General features: G+C 40.0%; 2 protein-coding genes across 3 annotated transcripts in view; one reads left to right on the top strand and one right to left on the bottom strand.

Moving 5' to 3' along the window:
* The window catches only part of cobl (cordon-bleu WH2 repeat protein), a 126,943-nt gene extending 110,905 nt beyond the window's left edge, over positions 1–16,038 (bottom strand). For both annotated transcript variants that reach the window (XM_079837453.1, XM_079837454.1), the window contains exons 1-2: positions 15,900–16,038; positions 15,423–15,558 (exon numbers count right to left, since the gene is read on the bottom strand). In XM_079837453.1, coding sequence (XP_079693579.1) covers positions 15,423–15,460 — 38 coding nt within the window. In that variant the 5' untranslated portion in view covers positions 15,461–15,558; positions 15,900–16,038. The remainder of the gene's footprint in view (positions 1–15,422; positions 15,559–15,899) is intronic.
* A 1,566-nt stretch (positions 16,039–17,604) lies between these two features.
* Positions 17,605–19,631, top strand: LOC307138391 (C-C chemokine receptor type 2-like). Its single transcript, XM_079836668.1, has 2 exons — positions 17,605–17,661; positions 18,139–19,631. Exons 1-2 carry the CDS (start codon positions 17,634–17,636, stop codon positions 19,173–19,175), a joined length of 1,065 nt encoding a protein of 354 aa, XP_079692794.1. The 5' UTR covers positions 17,605–17,633; the 3' UTR covers positions 19,176–19,631.
* The last annotated feature ends 519 nt before the right edge of the window (positions 19,632–20,150 follow it).

Raw genomic sequence — 20,150 nt, 5'->3', positions numbered from 1 at the left:
ACGCAGCGATGTCCTCTGCTGGCGTCAGGTCCTGAGTAGAGGCAGATCCACCTCCCGTTACACGGCGTGCCCGATTGATGCTGGCAAGCTTGGACTTTCCCCGTCTTCTGATGTCATTGTAGCGCTTGCGGCACTGGTGCGACGTCCTGGGGATGCCAGCTGATGAAACAATTGTGGCTATTTCCTCCCACGCCTGTTTAACCGACGCTATTTTGGGTGGGTTTCTCCCATCCCCATACAACACAACTTCTCTGTCTTTCACTGCTCTTACAAGCACATCAGTCTCCTCGGCTGTGAACCGCTCCTGGCGTGCGCCTGGTACGCCATAATAATAGCAATCCATAATGGAACTTGCGCACCTGCTTTTACAGGGAATGTTGGATGACGCTCTGATTGGTTTATTCACGTTACGCCCAAACCACACCTATGAATAATGAAGCTACTTCAGACCAACCCATTTTAGATTTGCGCCGGGCGCAAGAGCCATTTATCCCGCCGGGAAAATAGCAACAGCGCCGAGACCCGCCCACAAAGTTACTTGCGCTTCGCGCTTTGACACTTGCGTTTCAGATCGTTAAAATAGGGCCCAGTGTGTTTCAGCTCATTTGTGATTTGTCTGAAACATTTTTTAACTCTGATCATTGAAAGTATTCAAAAGAATAATTATAAGTCTTAAAAAGGAACAAAACAAAAATGGAGACATAACTTTTCAGAACATTAGACATGGAACATGTTTTATATGTTGGGTGTGTCTACGAGCTTCAGTGAGTTGTGGTGGGTGTGAACAGGGAGAAGGGTGTAGTGGTTAGTACATCTGATAGACAGGATTATCTGTTGTGGGCTCTATTTAAAGCACCTGTGACAAGGAGGCTGACATAGGACAGCAGAAATATGAGCTGCAGTGTGCACTGAAGCGAACAAATGAGATTTATGCCTGTGGTGTCAGTGGAAGTACTCTGGACTATGGGTTCAACAATGAGTATTCAGATCTCATGGAATCTAATCTTGCATAGCCAGACTTTTCACTATTGACATAAGGTTGTTGGCACGCAGCATATTATTCAGACCAAGAACTGCCCACTTAGACACAAAGAGGCTGTCTGACCAACATGCAAAGTGACAGACCACAATTAGTTTTTTTTTTACATGTCATTTAAATCGGGGTAATCTGACATTGATGACACAAAAATCTTAGTTTCTGAAAGGTTGTACAATTAATCGTAATTGACCAAAAAAAAACAAGCCGCGTTTCCACCACAGGAACTTTCCCCACGAACTAGGGACTTTGGGGTAGTACTTGGTGTGTTTCGACCGCAGGAACCACGGTCTAAATAAAGTTCTGGGTAAAAATGTACCTCTCAAAATTGCCCTGCTTGCGAGGTAGTACTTTTTCAAAGTTCCGGAACATTCGGGGGTGGGACTTGGGCGCTGAACATGCTGATTGGTTGAGCTCGCGCAGCATTTTATTTCAACCTAAAAGTCTGTTGCGGTGCATGCAGTAAGAGTTGTTTACTATTCGAATCAACAATGGAGTTTAAAAAATATGACATTGTCCGACGACGAGGTTCAGGCTTTATTAAGCTTATATGCGTAGGACGAAATCCAGTGGGCTCCGGAAAGTCGTGCGCAGTCCTACGTCACCGGACTAATCTTCATGGTACTTTAGACCACGATGGAAACACAGACAGCAGCAGGTCTGGGGGAAAAAGAGTTCCTGGGAAAAAAGCTTGGTGGAAACAGGGCTTTAAGGCTGATTTATACTTCTGCGTCGGACCTACGCAATATCCTCTACGCCGTAAGTTACGCGTTGGTTTTCATTTATACTTCTGCGTTGTTGTTCACGTCAATGTGCAATTACATATGCAGACTGCTAGTAGGCAGTACCCTCGGGCATGATGGTGTAACCCACAGTATCAAGTCAACAGCCGAAGAAGAAGCAGCTTGTTGTGTAGAATGTGTACATTCATTGTCGGAGTATCAGCAGCAGTGAGATAGCAGCTTTTCTTGCAGGCTATCTAATACAAATTAAGCATCTCTAGTTGATTAGTAGAGTTAAATAAGAGGCGATCTGGCGCTGGAAAGCGTTCTTTATTCACAAAATGTACCCTAATGTGTCCCTGTTCTTGATATACAAATCACTGATTAACATCTTAGGTTTTAATGAGAAAATAAATAAAATATATTAATTATTAATATACTCAGTGGATCTATGTATTTATTTACTAACATGAATCTCTGGACTACAAAATATTGTGTTATATAGCAGATGTAAGGAAGAAACTATCATCCCATTTCTAGACACACACACACACACTCCTATCACAGATTTTTTATTTATTTATTGACCTGAGGGAGAGGTTCGGGCAGACCAATCACAGCGCTGGTGGTCCGCGTAGAATCGACACGTTGTTACATTTTTGGAGAGGTGCGCGTCAGGGTACGTCGTAGGCTACACATGCAACACACAGCCTACGGCGTAGCTACGGCAAGTGACATATACTGCAATTCATCAACTGGCTGCTAGAGACAGGATCCAGAAGGGAGCAGAATCTCATTGAGCCCCATGTTAAAATGCCCAACTTTACAGCAGATTAAAACATGTTTACAGCCTGGTACAAATTGTGTTTTTGGTCTATACGGCTAATTTTGCCCTTCATGACAACTGTGAGGGGGTGAATTTTTCTAATTCATTTACATTATATAAAGCATTAAAGTTCAGCATAATCAAGGGCGTGGCCACTTCGAGTGACAGGTGGATAGCCATTTATCTGCTGTCTGTTAGTCATCGCGTCACTTCAGCTCCGCCCACATCCTGCCTTTTTGCCCATTTTCTGTTATCCGGGATTGACGCGCGATTAACGCAACGCCAGCTCGTCCCTACTTTGCCCTTCAAATCTGCTAATCAGAATTCTATGGGTGACGTCACGGACACTACGTCCATATTTTTTTATAGTTTATGGTTCACACTTGTAGTTCGGTTCGCTTGGTTCACATTCTGATCTGCTGCGAGGAGATGCAGTTCTATTGCCTGTACCGAACTGTGATGGGCAAACTTGCGACTATGACAAGAAAAAACAGGTATGCTTGAGCATTTTGTCCTTTTTATGGCCGCATTTTAGTGCTGGGCGGTATACCGGTTCAAACCGAATAGCGATATTTATTTTTGTTATAATATGAATTTTGATGATACCGCAATACTGGTATGTGTCGCGTTCTGACATTCGGAACGCGGCGCCGCGCGTCACTGTTCAAGGAGTTCCGCTTCACTGTTGCACTGTGGTTATACACTTATATTGTTCACTTGACGGAGTGAACGAAAACGAGTGAGTGAATTCGGACAGCCGTTGTGTGTACATCGGCTGTACACTCGTTATTGCGGTGCAATGTGGGATTGAATGAGTGCACTCAATAACGTCCACTGTGGTTTCAGACACCACTGCAAATGGCTGTCGCCTCAAATAATGCCCTATTTGAGGTTATAGGGGGCAATTTCGGATTCAGCCCTTGATTACAGTGGAGAATTCAAACTACACGCGGCGCGAGAGAGAGAGCGGTTTCTGCACGGAGCTGAGATTAACGTTCTCCACATGGATAATATTATAGCACATATAGACCGGACCGGAGCGAGCACGTCTAAGTTTTTATGGACATATTTCATATATTCTAGTGCTCTAAACATAAACCGGCAGCGTGTATGTGCACATATTTCATCACGTCTTCTTCAAATGAAATGTATTATGCAAAGGACACTGAACTGTACGTCTGATCACGACCGTGGTGACACAATGGGTTATTCTGCTACACAGAAGACGATGCAAGTTAATAAATAGACTGACAATTCAAAGAAGAATGGGCAAAAAAGTAACTGCTTTATTCTTTCTGTGTTAAACTTACGTGTGTTGTTTGTTCTGAGACTGTAGTGCTCTTAAATGCATTGCAAATATCCTTCGACCTTTTAAATGTTCTTCCGCGTTTCTCCCTCGTTTTGTCAGTTTGTTGTTAATATTGGTTAGATTTTTTAAATGCTTAAGGTGCTTTTTTCTATCTCCATGGTCATATTTTAATATGAATCGCACCAGGGTTCGTTTTTACATGAATCAAACATGCCAATAATAATAATACATTTTATTTATAATGCGCTTTTCTTAAACCCAAAGTTTTAAATAGGAAAAATATTGAAAGTGTCTTTTTTCATTTTTTGAATGAGATGCTAATGGACTAACCAGAATCAATGATGTCTGCTAAGCTAAGCTAAAAGTGCTACCGCTAGATACAAAGATCGGCTGAATGGATTCAAAAACAGTAAAACTCAACTATTTAACTCTAGGGGACTTGTAAAATGAGCTTATTTTCAAAAAAAGTGGAGTGTTCCTTTAAATCAGATGTGTGCTATTCATCCTCCTCATTTGTGTTTGCTATTTAAGTTGGTCCCTCACATGCATTCTCTGTCCTGGTGTTGCTGTGCATTTACCTTTCTGCCTGTTTGAAATTTCCTGAGATTAATCTACGTTTTGAACCTTCATCTGTCTGCATGCAAGCACACTGTGACAATGTTCCTATTAAGGTATTCATTTTTATACTTTAAATATACTTTTAAATGTACTTTAAGTAGAATTTAAGTAAATTCCTGTTTTCTATCTGTTTTATGTACAGTATATTGTCAAAAAAGTAAGTTTAAAAGACAATATGTAAAACTATTTGAAAAAAGTATTTAATAGGCTACTCAATCAAGAGTAAACACAACTACAAGCCAAGGGTACTTAGAATATTATATTATACTTGTATATCTTAATCAAAAGATTGAGCACAAATACAGGCCAAATATACTTAGACTTGTCTGTCAGTATAAGTCAAGTATACTTATACCAGTATATACAGTATAAAAAGTAGACTGAAAGTAAACTTTTTAAGGGAGAGGATTGTCAGATTATGCTCACACTTGAATGAGCCTGTGCCCCAAATGGGTCATCCCAGTGAAAAAAGAAATCTGGATAGGGAGGAGAATGGGGCCATAGAACGAACAGTGTATGATTATGATTCAGGCAGCATTACAGGTCAGAAGTCAGATTGGATCTGAACATTCAGAATATTTAATCCAAATTGTCGACCCCTAATGCAATGTATGACATACTCCTACTGAATACAGGACAAATAATTAACAGTACCAGAAATGGTGAAAACTCCAATATTGACAATATTGACTATTTCAAGACTTCAACAGAACCATGCTCATCTCCACACTACTAAGAAACAACTGTATTAGGGCTGCACGATATTGGAAAAAAACTGATATTGCAATCTTTTGTTTTATATATTGAGATATAAGTGTGATTTCAGCAGATTACTATTATGATGACGTATGACTGAATTAGGCCTGTTACGATAACTACTTTTTGTTTCGCGATATATCGTCCCAGAAATAATTGCGATAAACGTTATTATTGTCATTTTAAGACTATTTTATGCCACAGAATATATAATCCTAATATAACAGCATAATAATGCAAGTAGACACACTTTCAAATAACAACCTTTAAATTCTTTAGATCATGGAAATTAAGGGTAAAAAATATATTATCCTAAATACATAAAAAAAAAATTTAATAAATAGTAACATTGTGAAACAGCTTAGACATACTCGTCATTCTGCGTTGACATTTATATTTGCACTGGAACAGAGGATGTCGGCTTTGAAATCGAGTCCATTTGGGCTTATTCTTCCAAACTGTCAGTAGTTGTCAGGAAAACACTATAACGCCTCAAATGTTGCCTTTTTTCACCTGTCGATAACCACTCTGTGAATGAAGGAACTGCCCGAGAACCCCTTTCGCCTCCGTCAAAGAAAACATACAAGATGACAGCACAATCGAGTAAAATGTTGGTGACATTCATTATCATTTAAACATTATGGGCAATATATTGCATCACCAAAAAATTATTGAGGTCATGTACATATTGTCGCCGTCCATTGCAGAGGTCCTCCAACGCCTGAGGAGCTTCCATCTCTTCCTGAAAGCCGAGAAGTGCTCATTCCACCAGCCCTCAGTGCAGTTCCTCAGATACATCATCGATCACAGTGGCATCCAGATGGACGAGAGGAAAGTGGCAGCCATTCGCTCCTGGCCCACTCCCACAAACATCAAGCAACTCCAACGGTTCCTAGGCTTCGCCAATTTCTATCGATGGTTTATCCAGAATTACAGCTCCATCGCCAGTCCACTCACTCACCTTTTCCGTAACCAGCCCAAGTCTCTGTCCTGGTCACCAGCAGCCATACAAACCTTCGAGAACCTGAAGACAGCCTTCACCACCGCTCCCCTCCTCGTCCACCCCAATCCTGAGCTTTCGTTCGTAGTGGAGGTGGACGCTTCCACCACCGGAGTGGGAACGGTTCTTTCGCAGCAGCAGGGGAACCCCAGTAGACTCCATCTATGCGCCTTCTTCTCCCGCAAGCTCAGACCAGCGGAGGTAAACTACGACATCGGGAACAGGGAACTTCTCGCCATCAAGCGCCCCCATGAGGAGGGGAGGCATTGGCTGGAGGGAACTCCCCATCCGTTTCTCATCCTCACTGACCACAAGAACCTGGGCTATCTCCGTGAGGGAAGGCGACTGAACCCGCGCCAGGCTCAATGGTCCTGTTCTTCACCCGGTTCCAATTCACCATCTCGTATCGTCCTGGGTCCTTGAATGTCAAAGCGGATGCTCTGTCCCACCTTTACAGTCCAGAAGAGAAGGTAGAAGAATCCGAGCCCATCCTCCCGAATCAGCTATTCGTCAGCCCCATCGTCTGGTCTGAGGAGACCCTGCCCTCCTCCAATGCCTCCACCAACACCCCGCCGGGCTGCCCACCGGGCATGCAGTACGTCACCCGCATTCGTCGCAACCCCCTCATCCACACCACTCACTCATCTCTGGGCACTGGCCACCCTGGGGTCAATGAAACTCTCTCGCTGCTAAAACAGAGCTTCTGGTGGCCTTGCATGGCATCCGACGTCAGAAGGTACGTGCAGGGATGCAAGGAATGCGCCTTGTCCAAGAGCCCCTGCCATCTTCCCTCCGGTAAGCTCCATCCTCTGCCCGTTCCCAATTGACCCTGGTCACACCTAGGAGTGGACTTCATCACGGATCTTCTTGTCTCTGAGAACCACACATGCGTCCTGGTAGTGGTTGACTGATTCTCAGAGTCCTGCCGTTTGATCCCCTTGAGAGGGTTGCCCACCGCCATGGAGACCGCGGAACTCATGTTCAACCACGTCTTTCGATATTTCGGCATTCCTGAAGACATCGTCTCAGATCGGGGTCCCCAGTTCATCTCTACTCGGCTACCAACATCCTCTGTTCCCGTGGTCTGGAGAGCCTTCTGACGTCCCGGCAGTCGACTACTGGTTCCGGGAGAGTGAGAGGGTCTGGGACTCAGCGCACCATCAGTTGCAGCGTGCTCTCCGTCGACGTAGGAACAGCCGACCTCCGCCGCCATGCAAGAAGCTGAGTCCCAGGTTCATTGGCCCGTTTCCCATCAGATCAACCCGGTCACCTACAAGCTACAGTTACCACCTCACTGTCGGATTCATCCCACTTTCCACGTCTCCCTACTCAAACCTCACCACCCCTCTGTTTCTGTTTCCCCAGAGCCTAGCGCAACCCCGGAACCCCCCCTTCCACTCATCGTGGAGGACAGCGCAGCATACCAGGTCCAGAACATCTTGGACTGCCGGCGGCGTGGTGGCCTTCTCGAGTACTTGAGACGTGCTACCTACCTGCTTCCTCGTCTCCTGTGTGTCTCCTAGTCTTCGTCTCCTATCTCCATCGTCTCCCTGGCTCCTGTGTCCCGTCCTCCTGGTTCTCCTACGAAAAGATATTGAGTAGGGGAGCGCGGGGCAACACTGCGTTACAATGAGCCCCTATTAGAAATATGCAATTATATTCTATACTTTTATGAATTCTTTTGAGAAACCATGAGAAAAAGGTGAATAAAGACTGAGAGTCAATGTTCAGAAATTATTCATTATTATTATGTTTTTAACTATGCTGTATAGCTGTATTTAGCGATGTGTTTGTTGTCAAACTCAAAAATGAGTATATTTTTAATGATTAAAAAATGCCATAATTTTATTTTAAAAAGTTAATAATTGTATTTTGTTGACAAAATATTTTAGTTTGTCTTGGATATTTTTTTGATTATATCAGATAACATTTTAAGCTGTCACTTGGTCACGTTACATTGAGCCCCTCACATGTTACAATGTACCCCACCTATGAGACATGTTGTCACATTTCACTTCCATTCTTTCGGGGTAAATCAAGAAAAAAGTATACACTGTATTAATGAAACAAAACCACATAATTGAACTAGACACATTGGCAATTCATGTGGGGAAAAAATTAATACGCTGAACCCCAAGTGGATTTACACAAACAGAGAAAGTCAGAAAGCGTTAGGTTGTGCCCCGCTCTCCCCTATTATCCACCAGTTATCTGCATTACCCTGCCATTCATCACTCTGGCTGCTCACCTGATCCCCCTCTGGTCACTCAATAAACTGTTTATATTCCATTCACCTGTTCTCTGTCCCTCTGTATTATAACACATATATTGTGCGATATATCGATATATTGATTATTGCGACAGGCCTAGACAGAATAGCTCTATTTGGAAAGAATGAATCATTCTAGAATGATTGAGGTGATTTTGTAGGGAAGTGAATCTGTATAGAAAATAATACATTACAAGCATTAGGTAAATATAATAGAAAAAAAATACAAATTAAATAAATAGTGCTTTATGTTTTTCATTTAGGTCTAACAGTATTCAGGTACAGATATTGAATAATCAAATGTAAAATAACACTGTATAAATGTATGACTATGAATGAATTAAATATAATCAATATTTGTCAAAGCTACAAAAGTGATTTTCTCTTTGTATTTTGTTGTTTGATTAACATTAATGACCAACAGCAGCGGGTTTATTAGGCTGATATCACTTTAAGAGCTAATGGATCCAATATACGGATATATATCTGTTTTCTTTTTCAATTGTTTACGGTTCGGTAGGCCTATGTGACTGTGTTTAGGAGGATAGTCACCGAGATTTTAACATTTAAAGTCCCTGTAAAGGCAATTCTGAGATTTGTTTCTAAACACATTATAAATGTTAGAAATGTATTACTGAAACACATTACAAAGACTGTGAACTATGAAGTACTGAATTCAGAAGTTAGACCGTTAAACAGTTTTTCACCGTTGCTGTGTTCAGGATTTTCTGGGCGGGGCTAAAACGGTGGCTCGATGACGCACTGGAGCCACCAAGCCTGGCTCCTCCCCTAACACGATCATAACTAGAGCACATTCGCATCAGTTCGATCGCGAGTTACTGTTAGTACTGTTAGTTACTATAGTCAACAACTTACATAACAGCTTACAAAACAAAAACGATGAAGAGGTGGATTAATTTTGTGAACAGCAACCTTGATGGAGAGCTGAGGATCATCACCGACACCTACCTCTGCAGTGACTTTACACCGGATCGATTTACAAACTTTCACCGGAGACAACTGGAATTCACTGATAATCCGCTGCAGAACCGACTATCCCCCGCCCAGGCCTTCATCCTCCCATCCCGCCGACATCTGGTGCGTCGTGATCATAGACGCTCGTGATCAGTACGTGAGTGTTGTCTTGTGTGCTACTGCCGCTTTCCCGCGAGTGGGCGTGGTTTCGGCGCCGACAGCGGACACACCCCCAGCGTTTGAGAGCAGAGAATGCTGCTCATTTTTTCAGGTTTTTGATAAGCTATTTTATGTACTTCCCGGATTTTTTTATGATTCAAATTTGGCTGGGTGGTTAATAACACATTTATCTGTGGTGTGAGGAACTCAGAACACATGTTTAGTTTTGACTTTACAGGGACTTTAACATTTTGGTGTATGTGTCTATTCAAGCACAAACAGAGGTAAAAGAGAATGGAATTCGGTGTTTGTGTGCTGTGAGTGCGGCTCTACTGCGAGTTCTCTTCTTGAGCTCTAATGGCTTTTAATTACTTGCATGTTTAAACTGACAGGGCCTAAAACACGTGCATATGATAAACTTTCACTCGATGATGGTTAAACTTTGCAATTAATTTGAGAATCACGTGCATTTCGAACCGTTGTGCCTGGTCCATACTGATCACAGATCAACTGCGATCCCTGTACTTGACATTGCACATGCTGCGATCATGCTGCGCACATCGCAAACTCGATGCTAAAACAATTTATTGTGCAGCCCTAAACTGTACTCTTTTTCACAGGTTATTGTCTTTCTTTACCTGGATGTCACTACAGAAATATGCTTAGTGAAGCTTAACCTTTATCTCGTACTTTTTCGTATTTGATATATTGCCATTCAATTCATTTGACCTTCATGGCTGAATATACAAAACTCCCAACACTGACTGATTGAATGGACCTTAAAAGTCTTTGACTAAATGTGCTTTAAAGTGTGCCTAAATGTGCCTGTTTTTTTAAATGTGCCCAAATTATGTGCATTTTGTTGTACTGTGTGCATATTGTAGTCTGATGTATTGTACATATTAGAGGAAAATAATTAATTGTACTATGAGATCCAGCAGGAGTAAGAATTCCTTATAGAGCAAGAAAACAATTAGCTGATAATTAAAAGTGAAACACCCACATGCAAAAGGAAAAAGTAAGCATGGGGAAAAATTCTGAGACCTGTTCAGGGAATAATATTTTTTTCAATTAAAGACAAGGTAGCCCTAACTTTACAGCACACAGTGAATATGACATGATTACAAAGTAGAAGCCAACTAGATAAAGCGCAACATAGTTTGTGTTCAATGACTGCTGAACTCTCCTGTCCGTTTCTCGTTTTGCACGGATCGACTATTAGGGTTGGGTATCGTTTAGGTTTTTTACAATACCGGTGCCAAATCGATACTTTTAAAACGGTACAGGTGCCTGAACGGTGCCTGAACCAATACTTTTTTTTTTTTAAAGAGCCACAAAACAACGGTGGATAACATTCTTTAAATGGAACAATTTATTAAAAGTTTAAAGTATACTTAAATATATAAATATAAATAGATACAAAACACAATTTACTTAACAAATTCACCGTAAAAACTAAACCATCTAACCCAACTACAACAGGCCTAATTTAACACTAAATAACAGTTACAGGACTAATAACAGCAAAGTAGTTGGTGTTCTTGGTATGCTACAAACCAGCTTCAAGGTTCAGCATTATTTTGAAATATGACCATTATTCTTTGGCTAAATATTTTAGAATGCATTGCCTTATTGTTTCCATGGCGACGCGTCATGCTTCTCACATGACACAGCAGCCTCAATAGTGCTGTATGACAGCTCAGCTGTATCAGGTTTATTTAATTTGTTCCTATTTATTCAAAATATTCACAAACTTAACTTATTAAAACTATGTTATGAACTATCTGATATTCTGATTTTCAAATATGTGTGAGTGAATGTGTGTTAGTTGATCTATAATGCACGATGAGCGCCACCATGTTAGTTTGCGCCTCAGAGAATCAGATCTGTTGGATTTACATCACATAAATTCATCGTCTCACGAAATACATGAAAGTAAGTGACCGCTGCTGAACTGGGATAAGAATAGAGTAAACTATATAGTTAACCATTTAAAGCTACACTGTGTGATATTTTCCCCCATCTAGTGGTGAAAAGGTATATGACCATCCAGTGAAGTTTAGTTTCTGTTCTTCTCAATTCCGATTTCGTTTCAACTCCTACGGTGGCCGATTTAGTCCAAGATTAACATGGCTTCCAGTTCGACCTCGTCCACATTCGACACGGTGCCTGTGGGATATTCTGTGCGCAGTTGGATGGTTGGAACTCAACTTGCCTAATTATTCGGCTAGAAAGAACTGCAGCTAATCCAGAGTGAACTTTGATGATAGTAATGTTTATTCAGTCATCCAATTGCAAGGCATAAACAGGTTTGCGTGGATATGTACATAAATGGGGTTTCTGAGAGAGACCAAATAAGGATGGTAAATATACATGATAATGACATGACAGAAGATGCACAGTTAAGAACTGTACAACTATACTTATAAGTTACATTTTTATAATGTAACCGTAAACCATAGCTTATTGTACCATATATAGGCGCTAAATGCAGCTGCATTAAAAGGAGCTGCCGCTGCTGCTGCTAACAAGCGGTGTCCGGTTACAAAAGTGTGTGCGTTAGCACTGCCGTGCGCTCTGTATAACAAGCCGATCAGACCTGATACATATTTCCATCAACATACATTACAAACAAATATTTTCTATAAACGAATAAACATTGTTGATAACAAAATAACTGAATGATTATTCACATAGGTGAGCAATACGCTATTGTATGTTGACACAAAAATACTTCTGAGGTGACATCAACTGAATTACGCGATGACACACTCTGAAACACATCCACAATGACAATAACTATTATTACTTACGGAGTTATTAACGCACAGAAATACCACACAAGGAAAAACAGACTTTTGAGGAATAAACAAGCCAGGAAAACTCTGTATAACTCTGTTACTGGAGCTGCTGAGATGAAAACTCTCTGCGCATGCACCAGACAAGTCTGAACAAGTTGACGCGCAGTGTTAAAACCGGTTAAAACGCGAAAGGCGAAGCTTGAATGTCCCTCTTTGGCTAATGTACTTTCAAGATGGAGGGGCAACATGGCGACCACCGTTAGATCCCATTACCTTATGTATTTTCAATGGCATATTATAAACTTACGAGAATACTTTATTACTTGAAAGAAGTAAATATACATTAATGAGCACATATATTTTTGAAAGAACAAAGTGTTTTTAGCTAAGAATAGACTAAAAAAGTTACACAGTGTAGCTTTAATGTGTATATGATATGAATAAAACACTTGGTCAAATTATAACTGTATGAAAGGATTGTCATTGCCGCTATATACATCAGTGTGTATTTTTTGCTAGTAATTATGAGCATTTAAATGTCTGAAACCTAAAATAAATATTATGTCCCAGTAATAAATGTATTATTGGTCCCAGTATAACTCATAAACCCGTCCCTCTCCATGTAGTCTAATGGGACGCAAGACAAACTAAACAATCAAATTACAGTACAAATACATTTTTTCCAAAGATGTTTTCTGTCATTTTAGGTCGTTTTTAGTCGCGCTGATGTTAGTTTAAGTGTTCGTTTTTTTTTTTTAAATAAGTTCGGTTTTAGTTATTTGATGCTATAAAAACAGGGATGTGACGTCATAATTGACAGCTGAGATTGACAGCTTCTCTGAGGAAAGTAGTCACTGAGGCACCAACAGACTTCTTTTCAGATTTTCGGGAGGAGAAAATTCAACTTTCTACAATTTCTACATTTCCATAACTGTTTTTCACAGTTAACAGTATAACACATATTATTAGTATAACAGTATTTCACACTGACATAATGAGTTGTTCTGCAGTAAACTGATTATGCTGGAGTGTGGGCGGGGCCTTTATACACTGCGCAGACTCAGGTCCCAAGATGTCAGCGCCATATTGGGATATTGGTGGCTTCATTGACGGCTTTTTCTACAATGAAAGAGAGTGAAGGTGCTTTTTTTCAATGTCTGAACAGCTAATTTGTTGAAAGGCAACAAGTCTATAGATATGATCAAATCAATGCTCCACTAAAGCTTAGAAAAGGCACCTGTGCTGTGTGATTTGTGAGATAATAATTAGAGTCTTACCATCTCTAAAAATCACAAAGCTCTGAAAGAGCCATTTTTAGACAAGAAAAATTTAACAAAAGACATTTCTCAAAGAAATGGTATCATAGTAACCACAAACTCACATATTCATGCTAAACACCTAAATTGGAGTGAAAGGTGTGCTTTAAAAGACTGAACCCTTGTATCCTCAATGGACACAAAACTGGGACCTTATTGGACACTCACAAACGTATACTGATATATAAGAGTAGTAATACTAGAGTAATGAGAAGATAGCGTTGGGAATGCTCAACAACTGTTAAGGCTTTAAATAACCACAATCGTCCACTGCTTTAGCTATGTAAAGGGGTCTGATTACATAAAAAAGGGGGGCTGTGTGGGTAAGATCCACAAAGCAGACTGTTGTTGTGTTGTCAGAGAGAGGACACTGGCAAACTTTTAAATGGCTACTGAGATATGTTACCATCACCAGAATGTTCTGTGAGAAAGCAATTCCACTGGAGAGGAATTAGTCACACCTATATTTACTTCTCACAATGCTTAACTTTAACAATACCAAATATACAGCACACTTTCTGTTTAAGGTGCTTAATTTTGATGTAGAAAAACTAAGCAAACATGTTCAGTAAAATGGAATAATGAGCTTTTGAGTCAACAGCAGAGGTGACAAAGGGTGAGAGAGGTGGAACACAAAAGCATCACTGGCAGATGAACGGGCAGTCATTTGTTTTCATTTCCTGGTTACTCTCCTCTCATGTAGCTGTTAGAATAGAGCTTTTTTACCAACAAGCCAAATGCCCTATAAACTTTTTTTGTTTAGGGGTGTTATAGACCAGTACATTAGATCAGATCTGTAATGCAAGTAAAACCAAACATTTCAGAATTTCCCAAATCAACATTTTGGGTGCTAATTTATGCTAGTGTATTTTCTCATTCCTGTGCAGGATGTCCTGCCTAAACTTGCAGTTAATTGAATTCCTAACTCATTTCTGGGTACTTTCACACTAAATAAAAAAGAGTTTAACAAGAAATGTGGTGTGTGTGTGTGTGTGTGTGTGTGTGGGCATGTTTTTGTGAAATATCAGGACACAAATGTGTATAATGACATGGGTATGACATAGGTATTACAAAAAGAAGGTGAAATATGAGGACGTTACCCATGTCCTCACTTTTCAAAATGCTTATAAATCACACAGAACAAGGTTTTTTTTTCACATAAAGTGAACTGCACAGTTTCCTGTGATGGGTAGGTTTAGGGGCAGGGGCAGTGTAAGGGGATAGAAAATATGGTTTGTACGGTATAAAAACCATTACGCCTATGGAATGTCCTATGAAATGTCCTCAAATTTCACAAAAACAAATGTGTGTGTGTGTGTGTGTGTGTGTGTGTGTGTGTGTGTGTGTGTGTGTGTGTGTGTGTGTGTGTGTGTGTGTGTGTGTGTGTGTGTGTGTGTGTGTGTGTGTGTGTGTGTGTGTGTGTGGCTTAATAAGGTGGTCAAGAGAAATTGTTAAAATAGGCACACTAGAATGAACCATTATTCGTCAATCTAGATAGATAGATAGATAGATAGATAGATAGATAGATAGATAGATAGATAGATAGATAGATAGATAGATAGATAGATAGATAGATAGATAGATAGATAGATAGATAGATAGATAGATAGATAGATAGATAGATAATACACTTACCCTACAGGAGGTCTTGTCGTAGTGTCTCCCAAATTCATCTGTCATAAACTAAATCCGTTGTGTATCAACGCAGTTCACTCGTACGTCCAGGCGGGAACATCGGTATATAACTCAAAAACATTCATAAGAGTGTCACCTTTGAAGAAAGAACATGACAATACACTTCAGCAGAAGCAGGATAAAACTCTTTGACAAAAAAACACAGCTGAGCAGCACCAAGGGTTCACGGTCACAGAATGACATCCATTTAACGGTACCGAAATGCGGACAAGTATTTGATGTAACGTTACACACTTATGTTCTTAAAAGAGGGCAAACAAATTAAGGCATTCAAATGTTTCAATTGCCACGACAGAGACTACGAACATATAACGTTACAGTGAAAGTTTACCTCGGCTATTACAATAAAAAAGTTTAGCGCCAAAGCAAACAGAATAGCCAACGAAATATCTCTATATAAAACACTGAAATACTTACGTGGATTCGGCTTCATATGCAGACAACAACGGCACAGGAGTTCTGAATTCTATTCTAATCCGTCCCCCAGGCAGCGCCGTTCCCGCGGCTTCTCGAGCCCGCGCTCAACGGCAACCTGGAATTCTGAGCGCGAGAGCGCGCCTGAGAGAACAGTAGTGATACAGTGAGAAAACAGTGCGCCATAGAGAACAGAACAGTGATACGGTGAGACTGTCAATGAAAGAGTCTCACCACCTAAAAACCTTTCTCTGAAGGACAGTTCGCATTAGCGTGACTGTCAAAATAGCATGACAAAACATGTTGTCTTATATATTTATATATATATATATAAACAGAAAATCCATTTAACTTAAAACAGATTATTGTAATATCAATGTGTACTTGCTAGTGAAAACATGGGATTTTACTAAAAACTGCAACAAAAGCCCTCACTTAATATTCAAATAGTGTTTACTTCCAGCGTTCCTAGCGTTTGTTATTCTTTTGCGGTCTGCCTGATTGGCTACTCGCCGTTAATACGCCCGCCCTCTGTCCATTTAAGCAGGACCGTCGGATTCGTAGGTCAAACCTTATTATGTGAAGGACGCATTACAGTTTTCTATGCATGCATGAAGTGGAGGAGGAGGAGTTTGATAAATATTATATAAAAAAATTAAAGGACAGCACCATCCTTTTTGTCTGGTGATTAATCCCATTAATCCACCACTGCCTCTGAACAATTGGGTTCCGAGCATTTTACAACTGTCCTCCCAGATTGAAGACACTGTGACACTAGCCTACACTAAGAGTGCGTTGTAACACTTTAAAATATGTAGTTGTAAGAAGAAGACTGCAAATGTGCAATTCAAGCTATTAATTTTACACAATAATGTGTGTAAATATTTGTGTTGTGTGTGTGTGTGTGTGTGTGTGTGTGTGTGTGTGTGTGTGTGTGTGTGTGTGTGTGTGTGTGTGTGTGTGTGTGTGTGTGTGTGTGTGTGTGTGTGTGTGTGTGTGTGTGTGTGTGTGGGCATGTTTTTGTGAAATATCAGGACACAAATGTGTATAATGACATGGGTATGACATAGGTATTACAAAAAGAGGGTGAAATATGAGGACGTTCCCCATGTCCTCACTTTTCAAAATGCTTATAAATCACACAGAACAAGTTTTTTTTCACAGAAAGTGAACTGCACAGTCTCCTGTGAGGGTTAGGTTTAGGGGCAGGGGCAGTGTAAGGGGATAGAAAATACGGTTTGTACGGAATAAAAACCATTACGCCTATGGAATGTCCTCACATTTCACAAAAACAAACATGTGTGTGTGTGTGTGTGTGTGTGTGTGTGTGTGTGTGTGTGTGTGTGTGTGTGTGTGTGTGTGTGTGTGTGTGTGTGTGTGTGTGTGTGTGTGTGTGTGTGTGTGTGTGTGTGTGTGTGTGTGTGTGTGTGTGTGTGTGTGTGTGTGTGTGTGTGTGTGTGTGTGTGTGTGTGTGTGTGTAGGCTATGTATTTATGTATCATAGGCCTATTGCACTTACATCCACATTTCAAATGAACGAATTTAATGATACAAACAACAGTGTGAATTTATTCAAATGTCATTCAAAAGGGACATTATATATACATAGTTTTGTTTTTAGTGAGAAGAAGTCCCGCCTGTGGGAGGTTCAGGAAATAGCACCTCCTGTACTTTGTAAAGCTTTTTGACAGACAGGATCACAGAATTTTCACAGATTCAGCTGTAATTACCAAGAGACATGACAGAGGATCCAGTGACTGTGACTGGTAGGTCTTTAAGTCTATTTAGTCGTATAATTATGCTACATAAACAAATTGTTCTTACTTATATTTAGGACATGAGATTTGTTTTATTATTATAATTATTATGGGTTTTTTTTTCATTCATTAAAATGTTAAATCATTATTTGTTAAAGACACCATAAAAAAATAAAACAACATGATTATAATAGGAATGTAAACATAAAAAATATAACATTTCAACATCTCTAGACTTAAGCCGTCAGTTTACAACACGTATGATGCTGATCATGAGATCATGCCTACTCTGACCAGTAGATGTCATGAAAACACAAACTAAAAAGTCTGTTACAAGTTTCTGCTTGAGGTGTCATTTTATTTGATCTACCTTTAAACCTAAAAAAATTTTGAACCAATGTTGAGATATATGCATATTATACTAATTATAAATATATTATATTACTTATCACTGTGTTCTTTATGTGCCCTCTACTACAATGACAGAAAACTATGCGAGCTACTATGACAGTGACGGCGTTTCTGGTACACCATGCAACAATGGCAACACGAAGGCCTTCAGTGAGGTTTTCCTTCCCACCCTGTACAGCCTAGTTTTCATCAGTGGATTCATCGGAAATGGCCTGGTGGTGTGGGTCCTGATCAGATACCGTCAAAAATCCAATATGACAGACGTGTGCCTCTTCAACCTAGCCCTATCTGACCTAATCTTTCTTGTGTCACTCCCTTTTTGGGCCCACGGTGCCATAGATCAGTGGATTTTCGGCAAATTCATGTGTCATACCATAACAGGCCTCTTCATGATAGGTCTTTATGGCAGCATCTTCTTCATGGTCCTTATGACATTGGATCGCTATGTCGTCATCGTCCATGCCCACAGTCTCTTTTCCAGAAATCGGTCAACAAAAATGGGCTTGATTCTGACCTCATTTGTATGGGTGCTCAGTCTGTTTGCATCCCTCCCTAATATTATTTTTGCCAAAGAGAAAAATGAGTTAAGCGTCAAATCCTGTGGAACTGATTTTCCTGAAGATACAGCCTGGATGTCGTTTACTTACCTTCAGATGAACTTCCTGAGCTTTATTATCCCTCTGGTTATTATGAGTTTTTGCTATTCCCGGATCATCCCCACTCTGCTCAGCATAAAATCACAAAAAAGGCACAAAGTCATCAAACTCATCCTGGCTGTGGTGGCAGTTTATTTCCTCTTCTGGACTCCATACAACATTGTCATGTTTCTCATGTTCCTGCAGAGGAAAGGCTACTTGCTTTCATGCAACTGGCAAACTCATTTGAGCCTTGCCATGCAATGGGTGGAAACTATCGCCTTAAGCCACTGTTGCCTCAACCCTATCATTTATGCCTTTGCTGGACAGAAGTTCAGAAGATCAGTCCTTAAAGTCCTAAAAGAGCAATTTCCATTGTGCTTCAGCCAATGCACAAATTTCTCTCAACAGTTATCTGAACGCAGAAGCTCTGTCTTTTCCAGATCTTCTGAATATTCCTCCACACAAATTGCATAGAGCAAACTTGTTCCTCAAGAGAGTTATTTTCATTCTGAGTATCGCTTACATTTTTACCATTCCTAAGTTCCCCTTTTTATTAAATGTATATGTATATCTCGAAAGTTCTGTTTTGTTTACAATTTTGTTTGACAATAATGCTGTGTTTGTTAAGTAGGAGAATGCAGAACTTGATGCTGTTGCTAAGCTGTTCTTCCCTGTGCATGGATATTGCTTATATTTTTTTTAGATTCTCAAATGATACAGACAATAGTTTTTATATGAATTATTCATCTGCAATTTTAAATAAACCCACTGTTTGTATTTGCACCTGGGGTTAAAAAGTGTTATTTTAACTTTGCACTTTTTGAAATCTTTCTTTAAGAAATACCTTTAGTGTGTATTTTAAATTTGGCTTGTAATTTTTTTGTTTTTATGTTTAAGTTTTTTAAATAAAGGATTTTTTTATTAATGGATTGTCCTGGTTGTACTATGTGTTTAAAGGATTAGGGGGAACAATTTTCACATTTACAAATAATCCATTCTTATGTTTTGAAAAAACTTAATTCCTCAAAATATTAATGATGGGAATTATTATGAAGCATTATGTGCAGTACTTATTTGAGGTGGTGGTGGTGGGAGGGGGGTATCTGTGTCCGTCACAGAGGGGAAGTCTGATGCATAGCTGTAAACCGCATCTGCGTAAGTGTTTATCTATGAAACATGTGAAGCCACATTGTGCGTCTCAATTCAATACTTGTGCACAATAGACATTTTGTAGTCGAAATAGTGCAAGTAGTGTGTAATGTGTACACTGAAGAAGAAGAAGAAAAACAAGAAGTGCACTTTAAATATCCAGCTAATGCATTTATTTAACTGGAGAAAAAAACACTTCATGCACTCAATTGAAGCTTTATTTGCGTAGCAGAAGAAGAGGGAATGACAATGCAGGATGATAAAATAACCTTATAAAACTCTTTTAAACAAGATGGGAGG

This window comes from Gobio gobio (genome assembly GCF_949357685.1).
Source record: "Gobio gobio genome assembly, chromosome: 15".
NCBI classification, from domain to species: Eukaryota; Metazoa; Chordata; class Actinopteri; order Cypriniformes; family Gobionidae; genus Gobio; species Gobio gobio.
This window is presented reverse-complemented; position numbering and strand designations above follow the sequence as displayed.